This window comes from Atta cephalotes, assembly GCF_000143395.1.
Source record: "Atta cephalotes unplaced genomic scaffold scaffold00031, whole genome shotgun sequence".
NCBI classification, from domain to species: domain Eukaryota; kingdom Metazoa; phylum Arthropoda; class Insecta; order Hymenoptera; family Formicidae; genus Atta; species Atta cephalotes.
Window position 1 is genome coordinate 1,005,041 of NW_012130095.1, and position 21,227 is coordinate 1,026,267.

Consider the following 21,227-nt stretch of genomic DNA (forward strand, 5'->3'; position numbering starts at 1 on the left):
CTTAGTAAAGACCTACTACCCGGTAAAAACGTTTTTAATTAGTGTATGTGTGTGTGTGTGTGTGTGTGTGTGTGTGTGTGTGTGTGTGTGTAAACATATATAAATGTGTATAAATATTCATTAACATATAATTATGTATGAGATACGTACATATGTTCATATATTCTTCATTTCATTTGTAAAATTATTTTTTATTTAATATTTCATTTTATTTATTGTTATAAAAATAATAATAATAATGAGAAAATACCAAAAATAATTAAAAAGAAAATTTTCGCATTGTTTGTTTGTTTTCGAAAAAATCAAGTTTGGAGAAATGTAAAAGAATTGCTCATATATAATTAATAATTATATAAAATTAATAATTATAATATTAATTATTATAATAATTATAATATTATAATTATAATAATTATTAATAATTATAGTTATGTATGAGCAAATTTTTTTGCATTTTTCTAAACTTTATTTTTTCTAAAACCTATAATGCAAAAATTGTCCTACTATTTTTGATGTTTTTTCAATATTACTTTTACAATATTATTTTTAGTACACTAAAAAGTAATTTTACAAAAGAAAAAAAGATGTATAAGTATATTTCATATATAATTATTAATTACATATAATTATGAATATTTATGCGTGTTTAGATATGTTTATGCATATATTCATGTATAAAAAATTTTTTACCGGATCTTAAATTACATTTTTGTCAATTTTTTGCCCGATAATGCTATCAAGTTAAGTAAAATAAAAATACTGGAAAAATATCAATTTAAAATATCAATTTAATTTTTTTTAATAAAGTCAGAGAAACGAAATTAAAACAAATTTATAGCTCTATCTCTTTTCATTAAAACATTTTTTAAAACTTCTCTATGATTTTTTTACATCGAAATACTTACATACGTCCATATTGTATATTTCAATATAATATAATATACAATATAATTTAATAATTTTATAAAATAACTAAGAACAAACGGGCAAGAAAATATCTTCTTCAAAGCGAATTATGCACCAATCATTGTGCCAATTCCCAGTTGCCTGTTTGTTCTTAGTTATTTTATAGTTTATTATTTAGGGAATACCAATATTGTTATTTTTAATTCTGCATCAAAGATGCTAGAGTGGAAGGATTATTTCGACGAGCAGGACGTCGTGAGGTTCGACGATATATTCTGAATTCTCTAAAGAAAGGCCATAAACCGCATTTTGAAAATTCAAATAATGTTGCTCTGGAATGTGCGGCAGCTTTACAAATTTTTCTCAGCCGCTTAAAGAAACCAATTATGCCGCAACATGTGCAAGAATTGATTCTTGGTAAATATTAACAACGAAATAAGGAGTGAAAGTGATATATGTGTAAGATATATGTGTAAGAAAAGAAAACAACGAATATTTCGCTATAATTTAACTATAATTTATTTATCGTTTGAAAATGACGATATGTATAAAATGAAACGTTCATCGAATAGCGTTTACAAATTCAGCGTCAGCAGAATGTCAGTTCTGGTGAATTACGCCAGTTATTACGGTATCGTCAAATCTAAAATTAAAATTTTGATGACAAATGAGTCTTTGATGATTTGTAATTTTTGATCTTTATACCTAATTAAGTATTAGTGTAATAGATTTTCAATTAACATTTCAGTTTTTAATATTCGGTATTAATATTATTAAATATAATTTATTAATATTAATTATCATTTGTAATATTAAAGATATTTGGAGAATTTTGTATATTATGAATGTGTGTGTGTGTGGTATAAATATAAATTTTAATATTTATATATGATCAGCTGATAATCCAGGTGTAGAAGCACAAGTTATTGCACAAGATGCTCTAGGACTTATTAGACAGGATGTCGGTGGTCGTCATTGCGAGCTCTTGATTCATGTTTTGGATCTTTTAAGGCACTTAACTCTTTCAGGACCTCCTTCCGAATGTTCCGAATTGCGCGGATCTCCCTTACCTGTTGCACTTTTACCAGTGTTTTTTAATTTATCCGTAATAATATATTATTTATAATATCTCATTAGTCCATCAAATCAATTTATTTTATACAAAAATTTTTAGTGTTAAAGATCTTATACAATTCAATTTACTCTTTTTAACATTGAAAATTTTACTTAGATATTAAACTCTTAAATATTTATTTTTTATTTTACATTGGCAAAGAAGGTAATTATGCATATTAGGAGCGAACTCACAGATTTCAATGACTTTGACATATGTTATCCTCCAACCAGGTTTAGCCATAGTTATTTGTTAAAAAGTTATGAATAAAATAAATTTAAGAAATAATGTATCCTTTTTCTACTACATAAAATAAAAATTCTCTATTTTAAAATAAATCTCTTCTGTCAAGAGGCGCACGATTTCCATACGAAGCGAGTTCCACCTCCCTGCGAAAGAGCGCGCGATTTTTCACGCGAAGCGAATTTCATCCCCCCGCATCCTCCCTGCCAAGTGGCCTTTCAAGTTTCCACCATGAAAGGAATAAAAATAGAATCACACGATGCTTGATTTCTTGAATGATAGCATGCATATAGCTATGCCTGTTCTGATATATGTTGGAATTCGTTCATGTATTAAGCGCTGCATGTACATACATGATTTTTATATTTATTATGGATTACTTCAGCTTATTTCCTTGCATACACCAATCAAAAGAAATAATTGCTAATTTCATAATTACTTGTCAAACGCCAGACTGTATGCATCAAAACAAGCATAGCAGCATGTGCATGCATCTTCTTCTTATTCTTTTTATTATTCCTCTGCTTGGTTTTCCGATCCAAGAAAAGGATCATAGTATCATGCGGTGAATTTGGATCTTAGATTCTGTGATAACCTCTGCGGGGGATGCATGCTTATCATTCAAGAAATTGAACATCGTGTGATTTCATCTTTACAGTGTGTGCAGTTGGATAGTGTCTCTTTTTGCATCTCAACCTTCTCTGTCTATGGACTATTTATAAGGAAGAAGCTACGAACTGTGAAATGCTAAACATGAGATGGTATTCATAGTCCATTTTTATTTTAAAATTGTTAAATATAATGTTTTAAGGTGCTAATACAGTCTTCAGATTGACTTACGATATTTTAAGATTGTACTTGCAATCCTTAAATCTCATGAACATCCATAGACAAAGAGGATGGAGATTTAGAGAGAGAGAACCGTCCAACTACAACACCATGCTATCCACCTGATATGTGAGTGGTGTGCAACTAAACTGAGCAAGTGCACTGCTTCCAAAATTTAAAAAAATTCGTGATTTTTTTATTATATAATTTTTATTATATAAATGCTATCTAAATAAGTATGCATATCTTTAATGCTATAATATCTTATATATTGCCGAAAAATTATAATTTTTTCTCTACAATTATTATTTTTTCTCTACAATTATCTCTGTTGATAATCAAACTTGGATGATATTAAAATCACAGTTGAAAATCGAGTATTATTAAGTTTTAAACATATGTACATGTCTACGAAATTAATAAAAATCATGAAATCATTGTATAATTAATTTCTTACTCTTAATCATTGAGTTTTAATAGACACGCGAATTTCTCTAAGCGCCAACTGTCTTTAATAATATCGTTGATGCTCAGGATCATCTTGACAACATATATCAAGGTCATTAAAATCTGAGGTCACCCCTAATATGCATAATTATTCTGCTGAAAATTTTTTTCAGAATTTTTCATATAATTTTTCAAAATTTCTATATAATTTTATAACTTTCTAACATTTTTTACAAATTGGAACATTTCTCAGAAAATCTACATCTTTTTTCAAAATTTTTCATATATGTTAATTATGAAATATCATAATATAAGATTTCTAAGATTTTTTATAAGTATAATTTTTGAAATGTTACAAAATTTAAAAAATTTGAAAATATTTTTTAAAAATTATGGGAAAATTTTAGAATATTTCAGAATTCACTTGTATGAAAAATTTTAAAAGAAGATATAAACTTTAATATCTGAGTATTTTTGAAATATGTTTTAATTCGTATAAAAATTATGAGAAAAATTTTCACCAAAGTATCGAAAAAAATTACGTATTTAAATCCTCATAAAATGCATTATATTAAATGTTTCTTTTATATAATTTATTTTGATCTCATTTTATAGCCTGGTGATTTAATAAGATGGAAACAAGTGGCGGCCAGATTCAGCGAATTAATTACGGAAGCCGCTGCGCAACTCCATCGCGATGTACAACATAATATTTATACGGAAACTATAAATTCCACGACGAGTTACATCGATGTAAGAGACTTTTACTGGAAAAACAATTAAAAAAATCCATTAACATTTCCTTAACTTAAATTTGAGTCATGTTTAATTTAATGTAATTGTTTTCGTCTTAGAATAGTTTTTTTATGAAAAATAATTTTTTTATGTAAAATAACCGTTATCATCGTATTATGCATTTTTAGACAGCTTCGACTTCACAAGAGGAAGATGAAGAATTAACGAGATGGCAAGAGTTTTCATTGTTGTATCCTTTTATTCGACTTAGAGATCATTTTAATATTTGTAAGATATTATTAATTTTTATTTCACTAATATGTAGGTATCCACTATTATTTCGTAAAGTATATATGATTATTTTAATTTTTTTTTATTATTAAGATTCTGATTAGTCATCACAACCATATTGAATCGTGATATCACAGAGAAATGATACATTAATTTTTGTTATTTGCCATTTGTAAATAAAGATAATTTGGATAAAACAAAATGAGATCGCTTTAAAACATTTGTAAAAATGAACGAAAATGCTTATTCCCTTTGAGTCAGTAAAATTGTAAAGTGATAAAAGGCAGGTAAAATATTTTTATTTAATATGCCTATTTTCACTTGCACCCGCCTTTTATCACTTTTGATTATTTACTGATTGTGAGGCGGAATAAGCATAGTTTTTTATTTTTACAAATGTTTTAAAGCGATCTCATCATTTGATTTTATCGAAATTATCTTTATTTACTATTAAATGGTAAATAATAAAAATTAATGTGTCTCACTTCACGACTCAATGTGTAATTATTTAATATAATTATAATTATTCAGAGGTTTTAATGAAATAAAAATACTAGTAATTTGATTTACTCTCTCTAATGAAGCATTTATTAATGATTCAATAAAATTTTGCCGACAGGTCACGTTGGCGAGATGGCACGTGTTCTTATTACACCATTACAACATCCAATTGTTGGCAGGTTACATCCGACAATTGCTAATCCTAATTAAAAATTTTATAACAATCGTACAAATGTACAAAGTATTTTTAGATGCAAATTACTGTATTTATATTGTTATAATTTTGTTTATGTAAATTGATTAAATACTTCAATTATACTTTAATTAAAATATTATGTTTACATGTACTGCCAGTGAATAGTAACGATTATCGATCTAATTAAAAGTAGTAACGATTATCGATCTAATTAAAAGTAAGTAGATCAATTCTAAACAGAATCATAAGACTTGTAATTTATTTTCGTAAAACTTGTAAGAACTTATGACTGACATAATTCTATGCATATGTATAAGACGTACAATCATTCGTAAATATCCACGATTTTTTATAAATCTTACAGCTAGCAAGAAGCTGTCTGTAAAGATATTACAATAAAATTACAAGCGCTTGTAAGTTCTTATTAGTCTTACAAGAACAGGTTACAAATTTTATGGTTACAGGTTATATATTTTATTTTATTTTATTTATTTCTTAGAATTAAGACTCATAAATTAAATAAATAAATTAATAATTATACTTGTAACATAAAATGAAGATGTTTATTTAAATAAGGAATTATTTGCAAACACATATATTTTTATATCTTTTTCAGTGCCTCTATACATCAAACTGCAAATAAAATATTTCATACATTATAAATAAATTCACCGTAGAATTTTACACGATAAAATTATCTTATTGCTAACGCGCGCGAGCAAAACGCAAATAAAACGTTTCGCATATGTAAGATGTGCACTAAAATGTGCGATTAAACTTTATTTAAATTTCAAAATCTAACTATATATGCCATTTTGTGGAATGACTTAAACAAACTTTCTTTAAGCATTCTTAAAAAATTAAACTTTAATTAACTAAAATTAAAAATTTAACTGTGTAATCGCATATGGAGTATGATATTTTCAGGTGTATTCTATGATACGAAAATACGTAAAAATCGTTTCATAGCAAGCTTATATATGAAACGTGTATGGAACTACGCCTATGTATACATGCAGTAATCAATTAGACATATTCCTTTAATAAAATAATATTGATACCTTTTCTTATTTAAAATTAAAATCATTATCTTCTTCCTCTTGAGTTTTTCTTTCACGAAAAAGACTAGTTATTAAAATTAGATTAATAACAAATTTTTATAAGTTTTATTTACATTTTCTAAAATTATTTTTTTGTATTTAAAAAAACTATGTAAGTTGTATGTGTTGCTATAATAAAACCAATCAAACTAATCTACTAGTGTAAAGTTCATTGAAAGAATATGTCATGACTGATTTGTGCATTCTCTAAGACAGATAAAAGATGAGCATGAACAGAGATAGCCATTCATTTCTTTCTTAATGTTAACCGGAGCGACAGAAAACTGCTGCAGAGCTCAAAATCAATTGTTGCACTAATTGTGGCTACGACCAGGAAAACCACGATCGTTGTGTGGGTGATTTTGGCGTAGTTGGCATAGATGAGGATGGTGTACCGATCTGTTCCTCATCAAGTTGATTTCTTAGTCTAACCTTTTCATTTGTTTCGGTTTGCATTTTCTGCTCATATTGTCGTACATTTTCCAGGTTCATGTCATACCACTCGTCAATCCAGGCAAATGCCTGTCTGTGACCCAACACTAGAATATCTCTTATACACTAAAATCAAAAAGAAAATAGAATAATCAATATGTAATCACAATGTACTTTTAGTGAGGAAGACTAGAGTTTAGTACTATTTTTTGAATATTACATTCAATCTGTATATCAAGAAATCGAATTCGATATAAACAATAATTTTTTTGGATCATACAAGTAAAATCACTAATCTCAGTTGTTAATTCATATAATTTTGTATTACTAAATATTAAATATATTCTGAATAGTAATGATTACTTATATAACTGAAAAAAATATTACTAAAATGTAAGACAGATGAATGGTCAAAATTAGACAAACTTACTCTATGTATGAAATCTTCCACTCGTGTTTGCATACCCCAGACTTCAAACGAGGCATGAACCAATTTATACGAGCACATTATAGGTTGTGTTGTGTCCCTCCAACCTTCAACCAGGGGCCCACGGCCTGTTCTTTTCGATTGAAAATACTTTGGGTCCTGTTACAATTAAGATATTTTGATTAGAATTAAAATCTAACAAGGAATTAAATAGGGATTAAATTATAGCTTATAGGCCTACTTCTTCCTCTTTGTAATGTTTCGCAGAGAGCTCGTCGTATGCAATATCTACAAAATCGACTTCTCGATGGATCAATTCCATGGGTGACAGCCCTAAGCACTATAATTTAATAACAATAGAATCATCAGTAATCAGTACTAATATTATTAAATAAAAAGTAATAACAAAATGTATGTTATAAGTATGATGTAATTATAAGTTATTTACATTTTCTGTGGAGCCATTATTGTCTTCATATCGTGTGTTTATCGCTATATGGAACTTTGGCATAAAAGAACACTGAAAGAAAAGAAATTTAGGAATAATATAAAATTTTATAGCAATATTCATACTAAACATTACTCACAGTGTAGTCTGCAATCGTCAGGAAGGAATAAACATGCAAGAAAATAAAAAAAATTAAGTTTAACTTCTTTCTTTTTTTTTAAATACCAAGAGTTGAAAAATCATTATTTTTATTAATACTAGAAGAGTCATGTTACTTCCAATTTCTAAAGTAATGATTGTAAAATTTGATAAAAAACAATTACACTAGTTTACAAAGTTTTGTGTGAGAGTAAATGAAGGCTGTTTCTAGAGTCATTTTTTCAACGTTGAGTCAGAACGTGCCAAAAATATTTTTATTAAATCTTGTTTTTCAAATATAAGAAACAATTTTTTAAAAATATATTTGCATGGATCTATATTAGTGTCTTAGTACAGGCCTGTCCAACATTTTGCTCATAAGCCGAAACGCTTATATCTCTCCATCATCGGTAGTGTGCGACAGAGCGAAAATAACAAACGATTAGACACTAAGATTTCGCCTGAATTCAGATCTGTCCAAATGTCGTAGAAAAAATCCAAAAAGAAATCTATTTTTTAATTTGCAATTATAGTAGGCGTTATTTTGTTTATTATCCTTGTCTGTGACAATCCAAACATTATAATAAAATTTTAATCAAATGTTTTGACGTTTAATCTGATCATCAGTAATTTTTATAATAACTGATGATGACCAGATTTCTATGATACTTGGACAGACTTGAATTCAGGAATTTGATATTTATTCTTTATTATTTTTGCTCCATTTCGCTCTATCGAGATAATGAAGAAGTGGAAGTGTTTTAGTTCACAAGCAAAGTGTTGGACAGGTCTGATCTAGTAGTAATTATTTAGCATTTTGTTTTCATTCCAATATTTCTGATGTTTCTTAATTATCATTAAATTTTAGTGGAATTGCCTTTCTCATTCACATCCAAATTATTTAGAAAAAATATTTTAAAAATTGACATGCAATATCTTAAAAATTTGATCAGATGGAACTTTTCTAGTAACAGATTTACGGTTTAAAAATTATTCAAAATTTGTAATTCAGTGTTGTGATCATGCAAACAAAACAAAATGTACCTGTTATAGTAAAGGGATAATAGTTCCATGCTTTTTCCGTTACATAAAATATTCGTGGTAAGATAGATTGAATCCAATAAGGAAGTTTACTGAAAAGAAAAAAGAGACAGTGAAATGTTTGTTTCAAGAAAGCAAGACACTATAAAACTTCTATATATAGGACATTTTTCAGCAAGGACATATTCTTGTTGTTTATTAAACAAGAATGAAATGATTCATTTGTTTTTTTATATTATATTTTACATTATATTTTTGCTCTGAAAAACGTCTATATCTGTTGCAATACTATATGTATTTCTATAATTCAGTTCCACAACTGTTAACTAAAGGTTAACTCTTAACTCCTAATTTAGATTCAATTTGTTTCTCATCTATTTTCAATTTTAGAATTGAAAAGAGACGATGAATAAGTTAAATCTCGATTAAGAGTTAACCATGAATTGTAGAACTATACCTATATGTTATATATTTAAAAACAAGATTTACCTAGACAGATGGATCCTTTTCTCAGTATATTGACCCTTTCCATGAACAGGATCCTCGCAGACAGTATTTTCAACCACCTCTACTCCTTCATCATTATCGGATTGTTCATGACTATGTCTGGCGATCATGTATAGCTGACCGATGCGATACTATACAAAGAAATTGATCGATCACTACAAAGTAATTCTTAGAGAAAAGATTTCAACATCTTTTAAAAAAAAACATCAACATACGATAGGTAACGATAGTTATCAAACGAGTGGAATAAATACTTTCGATTATCGAATAAAATAATAAATAATTAAATAAGCGTTCGAAGGTTACCTCTTCTGTAGTGAGCGGCATACAAATGCGGTATTCCTTAGTAAGAACCATCCTTAAATTACTTCCGACAATCGATCAAGTCCGTTTCACGTGCGTCCTCACTGGAGGAGCGACACGATTCTATATGTTCTGCGATGATTCTCGTGATTTTTCGCGTCCGACGTTAGGATAAACCATAGGATACCATAGGATAAACATTACAACCTGCGCGCAACGGCTACCGTAGCGACGAGAAGTTTGGTGGAATTCGTCGTTGCGATGATCGATATAGGCACAGATCGGCAACCTACTGGCGAAAAAGTCATAGCCTGACAGCCCGTGACAGTCCATGTGGATTGGCAGCGATTTCGCGCGGAAATTTCCCCAGACGTGCGCCCACTATTCCCCCCTCCCCCCGCCGACAGTTTCACGCAGTTTCACGTGTTACGTGTACAAAGATTGTGTGTGCGAAGCGGACGACGGAGACAAAATAGCGTTCGCGGGCAACGATGTGCAGGTAACATTGCCGCGCGCATCGGTGCGACATGCGATGGTGAAACGGGCAGCAGGATTGGGGAGCGGCGTGTATGCAGCTGCGAGGTCTCGGTACGAACGAAGGAATACGTTCGGCGTGAGGTCGCCGACAATCGATGCCAATGGCCTACGAAGCGTTATGGCACGAGTACAAGCAGATGCCCGTTGTGACGCGGGCTTACACCACAGCCTGTGTCATCACGACCCTTGCTGTGGTACTTATCTCGTGTTTTTTTTTAATCCTGTCGATCAACCTCGCCCATTGGCCGCCCGTTGCGCGGGTCCAAACCCGAATCTTCCTTCATTCCAAATCCCTCTTACATTTTCAAATTCTCTCTTTATCTGTTTCTATAAGATCAAGTACTTATACTTGAGCACATTTGATGACTCAGCACTTATCCTAATGCTTGCCTATGATTGTATAAAAATGATATACAGAGAGAAGCCTGATAATTAGGAAATAATTTTAATCGAATGAACAAATGGATTTCGTTGAGTTTATAAAATATATTTGCTTGTCAGCAATGTATAATTACTTTAAATGTTTCAGCAATTAGACTTGGTATCCCCGTTTCAACTGTATTTCAATCCTATTCTTATTGTGGAGCAATACCAGGTATGAAAGTATAGATATGCAAATAACTATGTAAAGTTGGCTTTATTATGTAAGACAATTCAAAGATTATTATTGTCATTAGAAGAAAATTTATGAATAGATTTGTACTTTTTATCAAATTGATTTTTTTGTCATGTACTAAATCAACAGTACAATCACAAATTTTCTAAAGTATTATACTGGATTATTTCAGATATGGCGATTAATAACAACATTTCTGTTCTTTGGAAATGTTGGATTCAATCTATTATTCAATATGATCTTCACATATCGATATTGTCGTATGTTGGAGGAAGGATCCTTCCGCAGGAGAACAGCTGATTTTGTGATGATGTTTATTTTTGGTGGATTATGTATGATTGTATCCTTGGCAAATTTTAATTATTAATTATTAATTATTAATTTTGATAATTATAATTATGGAGGACATTCTATAATACTATATAATATTATATAATATTATTATATAATATAATATTATTATATAATATTATAATATTATATTATATTATATTATATTATATTATAATATTATATCGATTGGAATACTAATATTCTATTAACAATTAAATTAAATTACTTTTTTGTCTTAATAACAATTATAATTAACAGCACTTGTGTGTATAATAATGTTCATAATTATAGTAATGTAATTTATAGTATGATTGTAATAATTACAATGGTAATTATAATTATGATTATGGTAATTATAGTTATAATTATTAATGTTGTCATTTAAAAAATATCTTTTTTAAGAATATTTTTGTCCTTGTTTCCTTAACTATTCATAGACTTTTGCATTCTTCGTCAATTTGCTATTCCTGGGGCATGCATTCACAATAATGTTGGTGTACGTGTGGTCACGACGAAATCCTTTTGTCAGGATGAACTTCTTCGGACTTTTAAACTTCCAAGTAGGTTCAATTTAAGGAAATATACATCACACATTATTTTTGTTTTATTAATATTGTGTAATTAGCTATTGCATTATTATTCTGACTTCTATTTAATAAATAGTTATGTTACAATTACTCATAACTTTTTTTTTAGGCTCCGTATTTACCGTGGGTGCTGTTAGGCTTCTCTGTATTGCTTGGCAATACAATATGGGTTGATCTTGTGGGAATGGCAGTAGGGCATACTTACTATTTCGCGGAGGATGTATTTCCTCGGATAAGAGGTGGTTTCCGAATTCTAAAAACTCCTCAAATATTGTAAGCAAACTTAACATTAAAATTAAGTTTAAAATTATGTGATTATATTATTAGAGATGATTATTAAGATATTCAGGAAGTATCCGATATTATCCGGTACTTATATTTATTAATGATATCTGGCTATCCGGTTGGATTTTTTTAGCTGAATTTCTTGCACAGTTCATTTTTCCTCTTTCTCTTTTCACGGGAAGATAAAAAAAATTATTATAACTATTTTTTCCTTGCTTTTTTTGGAAGTTTTGTTCCAGATATCCAAGATATTCAAGGAAATATATTCGGTATCTGATCGGATAATTGCCCTACTGAATATCCAATATCTGATGTTCGATAATTTTACTATTAATTTTACTATTTGTATTCTTAATTATTATGATCATTATTTAAAATGAAAATTATAGCTTTATTAATTAAATTGTCGAGCAAAAGAGAATGGGTGAAATTGCTAGATTTTGGCCTAAACAATGAAACCTCTCTTATGCGGTTTTCTTGTATTTTTTTAAGTGTTGTATCATGTGGATACGTTTATTTCAAATTGATCTGAAACATGTTAAAAATCGCATTAAAAGTAGTATAATTTCATCCAAATCTGGTTTTTTATTGCAATATTTTCAATATTTTCCCGTCAATTTAGTTTGAAATTAATGTTTACAAATGATTTAATATCAAAAAAAAAATAACCAGGTAGAAAGATTCCAAAAAAACCATAAAAAAGATTCCATTACTTTGATCAAAATTAATCTATTTTATTCATTGTCTAGGACATTGTGTAAAATAGCTAATTTTAGCCTAAGCAATGAAACTTTTTTTATGTATGTTTCTTTCATACATTCGATGTGCTAAATCACTTGCAATCGTTAATTTCAAGCTAATCTAATAGAAAATCCGATAATTTTATTCAGCTTCCTTTATCGAGAAATATCTCAAAAGTCGGATGGCGATAAATAAACGATAGACTATTATATGATATGAGAAATAATATAATTTTTCTTTCTTAGAAAGACTTTGTTTGATGCATATCCTGAGGATCCAGATTATATGCCACCACCAGAAGATCGGCCAGGCGGCTTCAATTGGGGACAAGAAGCCAATGTACAATAATCGAAAAATTCAGCATTCTCTTCTTAATGCTGTTTCTTGCGTTAAATTATCCGAGAACATTGCTATCATTGTTCCTTTCGAATTATGTATAACAATTTTTAGTGCCTGGGTTTGTGTGCAAAGATGTATAACGAGAAACACGTAAAAGATAATATATGTATAGGGTGTATAAGAGATCGAGCGATTTCATTTCATTAAAGATCTTTTGAAAAACATAATAAAAGCATAAGCTAATATTTTTTTTATAAAAATTCGATACCTATATAAGATTTTACTTAAAGATTGCGATTAATAATCTTCAATAATAATCAAATTGCCATTGAAGGAAAGTCAAACTTTTCAAGGAATTAATAAATATAAAAGAAAGAGCTACAAACCAAGTATTGGTCTTTCTTTTATATTTATTATTTTTTTAAATTTTTGAACCCTCATAGTATCTATATATAATTGTTAACTTCTCAAGGAATTTGACATGAGAAAACGCGCGAATATTTATACACTCTGCATATAGTCGAAGAAGCTACAGAAAAACGCACTTAAATAATCAATTAACTTTATTGATTTCCCTAAATTCCATTTACACATTCATATGTGTTTTACTTGTACAAAATCCAGATTCTATTGATGTTAGCTTTGGTAAACCAAGTGTTGCGCTTCTAGTACTATTGCAGAAAATATGAATTAAATTGTTTTATTCAGAATACCGCGAACAGAATGTCGCAAACTTTATTTTGTTTTTCAACCATAGGTTCTTCATTAAGTTTGAAATGAGTTAAATTGTAAGATTAGTAATTTTGTTATTAGATATTTCAGTCTATAAGCTATTTTACGATCCTAATGTCGTATATAGTAGCTTATTTCATTCTAAACATATGTACCGAAAATGTTTTAATAATAATAAATATTAAAGTTTATCGTATCCCGCAGATTTATATCTGCTGCAGAATTTAAAATTCTCTAATTCGATAGAAATAAAATTTTAATATACGCGAGTGCAACTGAATTAGCATTCTGAGAATTATACCTCTATCTGTCGCTAGAAAATAAACTTCCGGTTCAACACGGGAATTGTAATTTTCCACTCGCGAATTAATTAGATTTATTATATTGAAAATGTCACTTTTGTAAGATATTTGCGATCGGTGGTAATTTTGTGATACACTAATCGTGCTCATAGTTCTTGCAAGTATCGATGGAAGAAAGAGAGAAAAACAATGCCATTGTGACAAGGAGACTATTTTAAATTATACTAAAACATTTATTTATATTTATTATCGTAGCGAAGTGTAATTTATAGATAACATCTACAAAGTACAAATCGTTAAATATAAACTGAAAAAATAATATATATATATATATATATATATATATACACTTCCTACACTTTGTTCATACGTGTATATTATGTACTATATGAATACAACGGAGATTTTGCATTGATAGTTAATAACTGTCGCTTCGTTTTTTCGTTACCTTTTCATTACGAGAATGATGGAAAGGTAATGTTTTTTTTCTAGGACTAATCTATTATATAGTCAATTACTATACAAAGAATTGTTTAAAGTGTGAGTTAAGTTTTAGTGTAATTTTGCATCTTGAAATTTTTTTCTCTCATTTAGGAAAGGTGGATTATTTTTTCCAAGTACGATTAATAATTAGCTTGGATATAATTTAAACTTTTCTGTGATTCTCGTGAGTGTTATGTGCAGTTATGAGTTATCTTAAGCTAAACAGTTGTGAATTTTTAACATAGGTCACCTCTGAATGTTAATGCAAATATATTTTATAGTGGATTGATTTAAGCAAAGAAATAAGAAATTTGGACTCCCGCACGATTGCGAGGAATAATTATATTATATTGTTCTAATAGTTCTAATAATTTCAATTTCTAAGATTCTTAGGGATTTTAAATCCTTTAAATTATTTATTTCTTTTGAATACTTGATTCGAGATGTCTATATCGTTTTAATTTCTTATAGGGTTTTTCACTGGCAGAGCTGATATGCACTCAGTGCACTTTAAAGCCGTTGTACACAAATCGACATAAAAATGTACGTTTAATAAAAATATAGAAATGAATTAAATTACGCGAAATTCTCATTACATTTTATTGTGGTATTTGATAAAATATACATTGAGTATTTTATTAATTGAGATATCAGATTAGGTTAATGTACAACAGCTTTAATGTGCACCAGTTCTGCCAACGAAAAACGCTATTAAATTTGCACATATTTATCTTTTCTTATATCTTTGGCTTCCAGGATCATAAGATGTTTTTCCTTTGCACAATGTATTCCTTGAATTTAATAGTTAAGAATTATCAAAGAATTGTAAAGAAAATAATAATGAATAGTATAAGAAATGATTTTATAAAACCATTTATTTCGATTTAAATAATAAATGATTAGTGTAATAGGATTAATATAATGATGTATAACTAAATACATATACGCAATGACATGGACTATAATACAATGATCATCAGGGCTCTATTGTACACTTGTTTCTTATTGTTTTTATCATATCGCCACTGTTGCTAAAAGCACCGTGATGTCGTCTGGTTTACCACCTGAAAGATTAAAAATCTATCTTTCCATGCTTTTTTATTAAATGTCTTTTTTTTTAATTTAAACTTTTTACATTTATTTATTTATATTAATGAATTAAGTCCAAGTGCAATGAGTAAAAGTAATTTTCATTCAATATTAAATTTCTTCTATGAGAAAAAGGGAAGAGAAGGAGAGGAGAGATAATGAGAAATTGTATGACAAGTTTCTTTTATAACTTTTAAAGATATTTTTATAGAAAGCGTTTTTGTTATCGAAAAATGCTACTTAAAATACGGCATAAACAATTAATACTTTTTTTTTACATACCTATTGCATCGATCCCATTCTCACGGGCATTTTGAGCAAACGGAGACATGAAGGCAGCATCAAAAGCTAAACGACGTGCCATCCATGCTATCGTGTTAGCGACGCACTGTATTTTCGTTGGATCTCTTTCGCCTTCAATTTTACGCATCTCTGTGACTAGCAACTGGTCAGGCACATTATCAAATACTCCGTCGGTTGCCAGAAGGATCACATCGCCATCCTCGACACCAAAACTCGAAGTGTCGGCGGATTCTGGACTGAAAAGAAAGGAAATATAATTATTAAGGGGTTAGACCGGTGTGAGCATAAAAATAGATAATTTTTAAGTGTGGATTACCGAAGAAATAAAAAAGCTGCAGACTTGTGTTTTAGTACCTTATTCAAGTATACATTGAAGGTATAAAATATGCAAAATGAAAGGAAAAAGTAATAATCTTAACACCATTTATTAAAATATTACGAAAGATCAATTTTTTTCGCATCAGTCGATGCTTCCGCCATATTGTATCGTATAAAATAAAAACAAAAAAAGTGTATTTGTGAAGTGTATTTGTATTCCCTAAGTATTGACCAAGCTTATTCAAAATTTATTAAAATTTGATTAAAAAAATTTTTTTTAACTTTTGATTTGACTTTTGGCACAAATATTGTTAACTAATTTATTAGTATCTTGCAAAATAATGATATTGATGATAAAAATCTTCGGTCAATGCTTAGAGAATACTATAAAATAATAAAAAATAAATAATAAATAACCAAATTCAAAAACCAAAATTCAAGTCAATTTGATGAGTACATCCTGAGAAATCTTCGACACCGTTTTGAAAAACAAGATTTAAAAAAAACTCATTTAAAATTCTACAACATCTTTATATCATATAGTGCAAATTTTGTAGGCTCTGTAACTCAGAAATTAACTCGAATTTATACTTAAAACCTTTTGTTCCTATATTTTACAGATTTCAAACTACTTTTAAAACCAAACAAATTTTTTCAATTTTTTTTTTAAATTTTACACTAGTGTAACCTCTTAAAAAATAACTTTTCACAACAACCTCATATATAACATAAATATATAAAAATATACAGATACATATATAAGATATATAGATATAAGCAGAATATATCAATATATATATATATATATATACAATAATAAATAATCTACCTGTCGCGAAGTACTAGATCAGAATGTCCTGGAGGTGGCAATGACAACTGGAAAGGAGTATTGAAGTAATGTTGTTGCTCTGAGGACCGATGTACTACTTCTCCCCTTCGTACGACTACAAAACCGCTATCTCCTATATTGGCTGCGTAAATGCTGCTCGTTTCTTTATTGAGAATTATTACGCACGCGGTGCTGCTACCTATATGCCAAAAAAATAATCAATATATAAAATAATTTTAGAATTACATTTCTGAATACTTTTATTTCTAATTTTTTTACTGAAAGCAAAAGTTGTTTACCTAATATTGGTTGTTTATTTTCTAACAATTCATAGTAACTACGTGCTAATAAACCAGCTGGTTCTGTAGGTGTGAATCTACCCATGGAGACTAGTCTCTCACACGTTCTCATTAAGAAATTAGAAAACTCTCCTGGATCAATTCCGTAGTATCGCCATCCTCCTACACCATCAGCCACACCTGAAGCATAACAAATAATACCTGTATAAAGCAAGTATCTGAAAAAACTGCTGGTCAATTTTATATTTTCATGTACAAAACTTAACCTAAAAATTAAAAATTGAAAAATGTATATATATCATATAGTTATGTATGATGCATAATATAATTATATAGTTTTAAGCAAAATCTGGATATTTTAATAAGAATCATCTATACATAGAATTGTTAACTTTAAATTATTAAGTACTTTATATATATTAAATAATCTATATTTATATCAATAAAGTACAGTAATTATGCATTTTTATAGACATACATGAGGTATAATTAATTAAATATTTTATATTTAATAAATATGTATATAAATGTCTAACATTAATTTGGTAATTATCTATTTGAAGCAAAAATTATATTAAAAAATTAAACTAAACATGTTTGTTTTTTTTGTACCTTTATTTAAAGATATTAAACTTTTATAAAATAAAATGTATACATATAATGTCCATATGTTAAAGAAAGCAAAAAATCAGCATATATATAATATATAAAATAAATTTAAAAAATTAATGATTTATGAAAGAATTAATGATGATAAAGTCATTTAGGTTTGGTTGCATCAATATTGTGTATTTTGAGCTTAAGATTTAAAATTCTTTGTCTCATTTTAAAGTCTAAAGAGATAGAGACAGAGAGAGCTTTAAGCCTCGCTTAAAGTCAAAGTAACAGCTGAGCCTTAAAGTTATAGGTTCTTAAATTTTCAGTATTTAGTATATTAGAAGCCTTTTTATTTATATAAAAAAAGGACAAACATTGTAGGAAAGTGCAAAAAGTATAGCAAAAAGTTCAACTGAATATTACACATGAGACACCTGAGAAAATATATATATGTATCTTATCATCTTTTAAAATATAGTTTTATTTAAATTTAAAGTTATATTCTTTTTTTTCATATTTTTCTTCTCTCTGTGCTTTCTTTTCTTTTGGTCCAATGAATGTACACTTATTTTAAGTATAGTAAATATCATAACAATATAGTTAAAAAAATAAATCTTTTTTTCCAATAGCATATTTGAAATCTTGTCTGTTAAGCGATTCACAAATTTTATATTGTTATCAAGAAACTCTCATGTCCTTTTAGAAACAAAGTATAAATCCCATTCTATAATTATATAAGTATATTGCAAGAATTGATCTATCATAGTTAAATATTCTCTTCATATTTGATTGTGATTGGTTTTTTTACAATTACACCTACTTACAAATATGACACATAAATATTACACAATTGTAAAATGTTTCAGTTCATTTTTTTCCAGCTGTATAAGATAAATCATCCGTAATCAGATTGAAACAACAATACACACAAGATTTGAAGAGAGATGAAAAGAAAAAAATCAAAAATAATTAAAAGCCTAATCTACAATATATATTTTTGTTTTCTGTTTCATGCTTTTTATTATTTGTTTACTTTTTGTCTTTTTGCATCTTATCTAATTTTTTAGTTTTCTGATGTCCGAGATAAAAATTGATGAATTTTGAGAGAGACAAGAAATACATGAAAGAAATGCAATTGTCATTAAAACGGTCGCAAAGAAAAAAAAGGAAGAAAGGCATGAGATAAAAAGCAAGAAAACGAAGCAAAGAACACATAGATTAGGCTAAAGTATATTCCCTTAGCTATTTTATCTTATTATTAGGTCTTTTGTTAGATTTTTAAATAGATGCATGAGAAAAAAAGAAAGACATGGAGAAAACTTGAAGATGCAACTAGAAGAAACAAACTTCCAGTATGCATAATGTAAGCTTAGAGAAATGTGGTCACAGGCTCTTTGGTCCCACCTATGACTTCAGTTGTCCTGAATCTAGCAGTGAACCAGGCATCATCACCAAACTGGCCCCTACGTATCCGGCTCCAGGCAAAGTCCTTCGGAAAACCGCACACGGCGGAGACAAGCGAAGCCTCGTGGCGCCTGCTGCTCACGATAGCCGTGCTTGACTGTTGCTCACTACTGCACGCAGAGCTGTAGCTCGCGATGCCATTCCAGAGCGCGCGTGATAGCAATCGTCCAGTCCAGTAGATGGATTGCATCGCAATTTTGACTCACGGGTATCACCACTCACGATGACGACGACAAGAACCAGCGTGTGATCAGCATCAGCGAAGTCGACAGCATCACGGCACACATTCCTTTTGCTTGTTCCGTTTCACTTTCCGGCTCACAATTATCTCGCCGATTCACAGCTCACAATCGTTTCGATGTTATTGCCATCCTTTTTCTCTCTCGTTTTCCTTTCTCTCTCTCTCTCTCTCTCTCTCTCTCTCTTCTCTCTGTGCGATACGAAACTGGCACGAATAGTCTGTTTTTGCATTGCTTACACTTTTTGCACTCAACATCTTCGTTTTCTCTCTGTTCAACACTCAAATATATATCTATCTCATTTTAAGTTCAAAAATTTTTGGAGATTTCAAACAACGTGAACAAACCTTTTGAGTTCAAAAATTTTGGGGAATTTCGAGCAATGCGAACAAGGATCTCTATTCTTGAAAAGAAACGTATACAAAAGTCCAAGGAAATACTATAGTATACGTTACGTGTACTATAATATTTCCCTAGTTTTTCGTATACGTTTCTACTCAAAAATAGGGGCCCTTATATGCGATACTTTTTATTAGAATAGGAGCCCTGGGACCCTATTCTTGAAAAGTATCGCATACGAAAAACTAGGGAAATATTATAGTATGTATTACATATACTATAGCATTGTCTGATTTTTCGTATGCGATACTTTTCAAGAATAGGGCTTCTGGGCCCCTATGCCACAACGATTTATTTTAATGCTGAAAATGAGCGTCGAGCGTCAGCATAAAAAAGCATCTTAACGAGCGCAATTGAGTGAATAGGAATTACGATTAGAAGATTACGGAAGAAGTAGAAGCGTGTTGGAGTATGTAACGCGACAACTTAATGGACCTTCTATCATATCTAATCAGAAATCAGAAATCAGAAGCTAAAAATTGACCAATCACAATTGTCAATTTTTATCTTCTGACTTCTGATTTAGGACTAATGGCTTACTGTACAAGACCCATTATGCTTTATTATTATGCGCTATCCTGCAATACGTGTTCTAAGTCTTAAGCCATAAGAAATCAACCAATCGAATTCCAGAAGTTCACTTGACTATGATTCGTCCATTTCTTATAGCTTAAGGCTTAAAACTCTATTGGATATTTTCCATTTGATGACACTAGTCTACACAGGGGGATTAATTCTGTATCTTGAAACGAGGTGAAAATTACAGAAATGAACAAATTTACTAGGTGTCGACCAATAAAATTATCAGTATTCTAATAAATTCATTCACTTTTTTTATTTCGTTTCAAGATACAGAATCGATCTCAAGGTAAAAATTACTAAAAGTGAGCAAATATATTAAGTCGAATAAATTTCTTTAAACGCCATAACCACAACGCAAGATGTTTGTAGCGAAAATTTTTTTTATATTTTAATCATATTACAATTAGAAAAATAATAATTTATTTGTTTTAATATTTGAACCACGTATTGATTTTTATTATTAAATATATTAAGTGTTGACCAATGAAATAATCAA

At 29.1% G+C, this 21,227-nt stretch overlaps 4 protein-coding genes across 4 annotated transcripts in view; 2 read left to right on the forward strand and 2 right to left on the reverse strand.

The window, feature by feature from the left end:
• Positions 1–5,275, forward strand: part of LOC105621012 — a 7,849-nt gene extending 2,574 nt beyond the window's left edge. The window contains exons 3-7 of the mRNA XM_012202489.1: positions 1,123–1,323; positions 1,803–2,011; positions 4,154–4,291; positions 4,462–4,561; positions 5,184–5,275. Coding sequence (XP_012057879.1) covers positions 1,123–1,323; positions 1,803–2,011; positions 4,154–4,291; positions 4,462–4,561; positions 5,184–5,275 — 740 coding nt within the window. The remainder of the gene's footprint in view (positions 1–1,122; positions 1,324–1,802; positions 2,012–4,153; positions 4,292–4,461; positions 4,562–5,183) is intronic.
• Positions 5,276–6,685: 1,410 nt separating this feature from the next.
• Positions 6,686–9,711, reverse strand: LOC105620934 (cytoplasmic phosphatidylinositol transfer protein 1). Its single transcript, XM_012202411.1, has 8 exons — positions 9,661–9,711; positions 9,337–9,485; positions 8,851–8,939; positions 7,808–7,815; positions 7,669–7,740; positions 7,462–7,560; positions 7,224–7,379; positions 6,686–6,919 (listed from the first exon to the last, which is right to left on the reverse strand). Exons 1-8 carry the CDS (start codon positions 9,709–9,711, stop codon positions 6,686–6,688), a joined length of 858 nt encoding a protein of 285 aa, XP_012057801.1.
• Positions 9,712–10,289: 578 nt separating this feature from the next.
• Positions 10,290–13,104, forward strand: LOC105620935 (derlin-2). Its single transcript, XM_012202412.1, has 6 exons — positions 10,290–10,388; positions 10,724–10,789; positions 10,983–11,150; positions 11,581–11,703; positions 11,840–12,003; positions 13,002–13,104. Exons 1-6 carry the CDS (start codon positions 10,290–10,292, stop codon positions 13,102–13,104), a joined length of 723 nt encoding a protein of 240 aa, XP_012057802.1.
• Positions 13,105–15,626: 2,522 nt separating this feature from the next.
• LOC105620937 (protein phosphatase PTC7 homolog) lies at positions 15,627–19,701 on the reverse strand. Its single transcript, XM_012202413.1, has 5 exons — positions 19,452–19,701; positions 17,451–17,630; positions 17,152–17,350; positions 15,984–16,240; positions 15,627–15,676 (listed from the first exon to the last, which is right to left on the reverse strand). Exons 1-5 carry the CDS (start codon positions 19,699–19,701, stop codon positions 15,627–15,629), a joined length of 936 nt encoding a protein of 311 aa, XP_012057803.1.
• Between the last annotated feature and the right edge of the window lie 1,526 nt (positions 19,702–21,227).